The sequence below is a fragment of the Cucurbita maxima genome, unplaced genomic scaffold (genome assembly GCF_002738345.1).
Source record: "Cucurbita maxima cultivar Rimu unplaced genomic scaffold, Cmax_1.0 Cma_Scf00006, whole genome shotgun sequence".
NCBI lineage: Eukaryota > Viridiplantae > Streptophyta > Magnoliopsida > Cucurbitales > Cucurbitaceae > Cucurbita > Cucurbita maxima.
Window position 1 is genome coordinate 1,251,210 of NW_019272022.1, and position 5,778 is coordinate 1,256,987.

At 36.0% G+C, this 5,778-nt stretch overlaps 2 protein-coding genes across 3 annotated transcripts in view; both read right to left on the reverse strand.

Annotated features, from left to right (window-relative positions):
• The window catches only part of LOC111480556 (small RNA degrading nuclease 5-like), a 10,945-nt gene extending 8,525 nt beyond the window's left edge, over positions 1-2,420 (reverse strand). The window contains exons 1-7 of the mRNA XM_023125665.1: positions 2,147-2,420; positions 1,886-1,942; positions 1,729-1,794; positions 1,195-1,328; positions 970-1,079; positions 431-559; positions 284-354 (exon numbers count right to left, since the gene is read on the reverse strand). Of these exons, the coding sequence (XP_022981433.1) occupies positions 284-354; positions 431-559; positions 970-1,079; positions 1,195-1,328; positions 1,729-1,794; positions 1,886-1,942; positions 2,147-2,251 (672 nt within the window). The 5' untranslated portion in view covers positions 2,252-2,420. The remainder of the gene's footprint in view (positions 1-283; positions 355-430; positions 560-969; positions 1,080-1,194; positions 1,329-1,728; positions 1,795-1,885; positions 1,943-2,146) is intronic.
• Positions 2,421-4,004: 1,584 nt separating this feature from the next.
• Positions 4,005-5,778, reverse strand: part of LOC111480519 (transcriptional corepressor SEUSS-like) — a 14,235-nt gene continuing 12,461 nt past the window's right edge. For both annotated transcript variants that reach the window (XM_023125610.1, XM_023125609.1), the window contains exon 10: positions 4,005-5,127. In XM_023125610.1, coding sequence (XP_022981378.1) covers positions 4,202-5,127 — 926 coding nt within the window. In that variant the 3' untranslated portion in view covers positions 4,005-4,201. The remainder of the gene's footprint in view (positions 5,128-5,778) is intronic.

The window sequence follows — 5,778 nt, forward strand, 5'->3', positions numbered from 1 at the left end:
AAAAAAAAAAAAAAAAAAAAAAAAAGAAACTAGATATGTGAAATTTTAAAGAACCTTTTCATGATTTTTGAAAGGCCACAAAGTATCTTATCAACAATAATACAAATATGAGCAGTAAGATGTCAAAACTAAATGAAATAAAAGCAATCGAAGATATTTATAAGCAGGATGATTGTCAAATATATTTGGGGTGGGGGAGGGTAGTATGCTTGTTTCCTCAAGAATTAACTTCGTTTCCTTCAATATATTACTGTCTCAAATTTTTAAAGAAAAATGTATTTACCATTTCACAGTCAAGCGCCAACATTTCATAAGGTGAAGATCCAATAGGAGCAGGAAGTGTATGTATAAAACCTGAATCAAATGAACTATTAACTTAGAAATTTTCTCACTTCGGAAAAAAAGTGAAAAAGGGCCAAAGACAAGTCACCTGGTTGATTGAAAGGATAGCCATTGTCTTCCAGTTCTTTTGCAGTTAGCGTATAATATGTAACAGGGAAAGGTAACTCCTTCGGGAGTTTGATAGATATCGGTGTTTCTTTTTCAGGGCCAAATCTTTCTGTACACATTTCAGAAAACATATCGAGAGAGAAGGAGAATGCAAACAAGTCAGAACGTCAGTTCACCATAATTCAAGGGTAGATAAAAAGGCATCAACCAAAACCACTTTCAGCAAGTTCATTGCCACTAAAATGCCCTATTCTCAGGGGGATATATGTTTGATGCCCACATAATTATGTAGACTCGCCTTTAAACTTCTTGTAGCACAGTTTTCTTTTACACAAAAGTTTATCACCATGTTATACCCCCAAGGAGGTAAAGAAATTTATAACAATAATAGTTATAATAAAGTACATTAATTCCCTACTCCTACAAGGTAGTAAAAAGAATTTCAAAACAGCACAACAAGAAAATTAATTAACTGGACAACTAGACCAAAACTAAAGTTTGCCAAAATGGTTTACAAACCTTGTTCAGACGTCAAATTATTCTTTAAGTCTACACTATTTGCATCCCTCTTTCTCTTCACCTTACATGTCAAAAGTGCATCAATTGTTTGCATTCTATCTGATATACAGCTAGCAAAAAAATAAAAAATAACAACATGAGAACTGTAGCATTAAGAAAATCCCAGAAACATTCTAAAAGGTAAATAGAATAAAAACTTCCAAACTTCAATGAAAGAATGAGCACCTAAGAGCTAAAACTGCCCTCGGATTGCCGCATAATTTTTTAAACGTAGGAAGTATCTTGGTCTGTGACATGTACAGAGCAGCATCCAGGCCAGGGAGATAAACCATAACCACTTTGGGGATCAGGGGTTTATTCTGCATATATTTAACTCTGTAAGTACTTCCAGGAAATCTTAAACATTTGGAGCAAAAGTAAGCCATCAAATTAACAACCTTAGAATAACTAACAATCAAAGTTTAAAAAAATAAGCATGTGCGTAAATTTTCGAGAAAAATAATATAACACCAAGATCCCAGTAAGGTTTACCTCCTGGTCACATTCCTATGGAGATATAGCTCAACAATTGCAGAAGGAAAGGAGGAAACAAATGATGAATATAGCTCAAAAATATTTAGGTCATAGACCTTTAAACTGACAAATATCACCAAAATTTGATTTCTATTGAATAACAATACGTTCATGATCAGATTTTTATTGCTCACGCAAAATTCAAGTAAGACATATCAATAACCTAAAGTTAGGAAAAGTATCGACCTTAATGAAAACCCATGATGGCATGAAACCTTCAGCAAGCACCCAAGTTACAAGCCCTTGAACATCCTGCAGAAAAACATAAGTGATACTCAAAAAAAAATCTCATAACCAATTCTGTCTTCAAATCAGAAGAAACTTAGCAACCAAGTAAACTCACTTGCAGACTTAAAGTTGAATTAGACTCGGGAGTTTTGAAAAGAATCTCAGCTTTGGCCTACAACAGGAATCAAAGTAGCAGAATGCACCATGTCATCCGTTTCTATATTGTTTCAGAACTTCAAATTCAAGCAAAATAACAACAGCAGTAATCAATGAATATAAAGAAGATGAAAATAATGGGAAAAAAAGAAGAGGCAACGGCTTGAAGAATTTGAAAAAAGCAAATGGAATAGCTGAATGATGAACTAACAATACATACATCGGTTCCATATATATCAAAGAAGCTGGGGTTCTCCTTTGTTTTACCCACATTCGACCTGCCTTCTTCTTCTGAATCCAAGGCTGAAACACCGGAAGACGGCATGGTATTATTTTCTCGGCAGAGACTGAAAACAAGACTGTACTGGTCTCCTTAACTCGAAAGCCCTCAGGACGCGGAATCAAAAACCCATTTATTGCCTTCCCGAATACAAAAAGGATTGCTAATTTCTTAGTAGAACGTCCTATAATCGAGTATTTAGAACAATTGTAATGGTGTGCTGTTTGCGTATGTATAATTTTAGGGTTTTCAAAAAATTGATGTAATCATCTGCTTGTACTTATGTTCTTCAAACTACGGATAAAAATATGATTAATAAGCTGTTTATTGATCATATTACAAATCTTTAACCAAAAAAATTTTAAATCTTCAATCAGGCTAGAATAAATTTTTTAGATTTAGGTATAAATTAAATATATAGTATATATATTATGGTTTGATAAGGTATTTTCTAAGTTTTTTAAGGTTATAAATCGATAATTGTGTCACCACGGATGAATAGAAAGTTTAGTTTTTTTCTTAAAAGGAAAGACTGGAATGAACCGATTGGTTCGGTTCCATTCAATCTAATTCACCGGCTCAAATCGATTTTGAACATATATAAAAGGAGGTAAAAGTAGCTCTTTCTTTCACCTCGGCTTCTCTCCTTCACTGGATTTCACTGTAAACTCCTTCCCCTGAACCTCCTTCCCATCTATCTTGACCGGGAAGAGGGGAGGCCCTTGCAGAAGCCCTGCCCACCCTTCTCTATTTTGAGGGATCCCTTATATTTAGGATTCCTGGCTTCCTGGACTCGTAAGAGACGACTAAGAACAATATGTGTCAACTAATAATGAAAGGGTTGGACTCGTAACTTTATTATTGATGAACATATCAAGGTTTTTCATTTGGTGTTTAATTGATTTTATAGTGTAACAAGCAATTTCTAACTAACCAATATTGATAAGTTGGTTTTTAAATTGATAGACTCATTGATTTACGTAATGGAGACCATCTTAATCTTATCACTAAGATTCATATAAGAGACTCATCCTTGCTATAATATAAAGAAATTTCTAATTTGTATTAAACAAATGGTTCTCATAGATATAGATATTGTCTATGTTACTAGTTACACTAAGACTCCGTATTAAAAAAATCTCCAAAGAAGCATAATGATATGAAATCAAAAGCACTGTAAGAACTTTAATACCAAATGATAGGACATCAAATTTATTGAGAAAACTTTGACAATAAGTGATGTACTTAATCCTACGTGATATAAGTGGCTTGAACAATTCTTACATGAACGAGTAGCTCCTAAACGCGTACGATAGCAACTAATACACAAACGAGAAACCACTCAAGGATGGGCAAACGGATGGGCAGACAAAAGTAATGCAATTTTGTGTGTGATGTAGTGAAGATGAATGGAAAGGAAATAAAGATGATGCCAAAATGAGGTGATGAAAAGTAATATGCAGAAAACAACATTTTTGTTTGTATATCATCGCTTGTCGTGTTTCCTTTCTGGTCGAATCGACAAAATTTAAGAAGTCTCGATGGCTGGTGCACCTACTGGGACAGAAGGGGCTGACGAACGTGGCCTAAGAACAAGGTCCTTTCTTGAGCAGTGTATGTATTTTTATGGTCATTTCTTACGAACTGATGAGACTGTCAATGGTACTACATTCTTAAAGAAGGTGGCCGCCTGTTAACGTTCGTTGCTTGTATGACACAACAAAATTCCATTCATCTGGACAAAATTTTGGCGCTCTAATATGCAAAGGAAAGCTCGAAAAGGAAAAAAGAAAAAACCGGGGAAAATCACAAATGGTACATTAGAAACCAAAGAAACTCACCCCATCCAATCATAGCAACACCTCCAACCACCACATTTTGCTTTAATATTTAAATAACAAATCAGTACAGAACATGAGCCATGCCCTGTTTTCATGGTGTGACTCCATCATCAGAAAGCCCATTTAAGCTAATCTTGTAGCTGCACAAGCAGCTTCAGTAATCAAATTGAAGATTATTAAACCCATTCACTGCTCCCAGACCATTAAGGAGCTGGTCTCCCAAATCTTGATGATTTATGCTCTGTTCTCGAGCCAATGACGCCATCCCGATTCTCCCGTTAGAAATCGAGTTACTTCCCATTGCAGACTTCACTCCATTGACCATAGAAGCCTGAGCAAGTCCTCCACCACCCATCGAGCCATACCCCATGCTCCTGATACCAGAAACACCATTGGCAGTTCCACTCCCGACCAGGCAGTTCCGTCCATTGAGACTCATGATGTTGTTTGCTGGCAACATCCCATTAACAGGTTTCACATCCTCTGCTAGAGAGGAAACACCAGTCATTGTGTTCATCCCGTTCAGTTGGTTTGACATCATGTATTCCTGAATAATCTTTTGCATGGAGCTCTGGGAATCCGATTGATCGGCTTCAGAAGAGAGTGTTGGCTGTTGCAAGGGAACATTTACCGGAGAGTTTGTGGCACTTACGTGATTAGTTGCAGTTCCAATTGATGATTGCGGAGGATTGTTAGATGAGGACAATGTAGGCGAATGGAAGGAGGGATTTGCTTGTGCCTGAGCAATCGTGGTGGAGGAACCTGGGGACGATATTTGCACAGAATTCCCGGCATAAGGGCTTCCAGCACTGTTGATAGAGTTCTGCTGTCTGGAGTTCATGGAATTCTGGTGGAGTAACCCAACAATGGTACTAGCAGGAGATGATGTTGATGCTGGATTCGAGGGGTTACTTGCATTTGGAACACCATTGTTAGCAGCAGCCGGAACAGAGCTTTGGTCGCCGTTTGTGTTTTGATCAATTGTTTGCTGGGGTTGAGGTAATTGTTGCTCAGTGTTTTGAGCTTGGCTGAGGAATCCTGGTGAAGCGTTTGTCTTCCGTGGAAACTTGGCCAAACTCTCTGCAAACAGTTGCAAGAACAAGGGGGATACAATGATTCAATAGTTGATTTCAGAATATTCAGACTGAGGGACCACTTCAAAAGTGAATTAAGTCTATATGGTGAAAAAAATAAATTATTTTACAGAGTAATACTGGAATATATTTTATATACTCGTAATCCATTTAGATTTTTTACCTTTTTCTTATTTTCAGATGTGGTTAGTAGAATATTTTATCTTATTTCTAGGATTTAGTTGGTAGCTTGTATCCTATTTAAATGTTGTGAACATTAACGAATATTGGACTTTCGATCCCACCTATGTTTTTTGGACTTTCACTCCCACTTCTGTTTCTTATTCTTAAGATTGTATAAGAGCTTTCTCATTCTTAACAAGAGCAAAATATTTATCGTCAGCATAACCACATTGCCTAAATAGTAAGCCAAAGCAAGACTCAATTCATAAGACATTGAGCTAATATCATTGAATTTTTTCTTCCAGATACTATCCAAGTATTGAACATAATTCATCTTCTAAATCATGCATGTTGAAGCATATAAATCATTAAGTTGGGAATCTAACCATTGGTATCAAGTCGACTGAAGGTTTTGTAAAGTGTAGTCTTACATGATTTCTTTCTTTTTTTTTTTTTTTTTTTTTTTTTTTTTTTT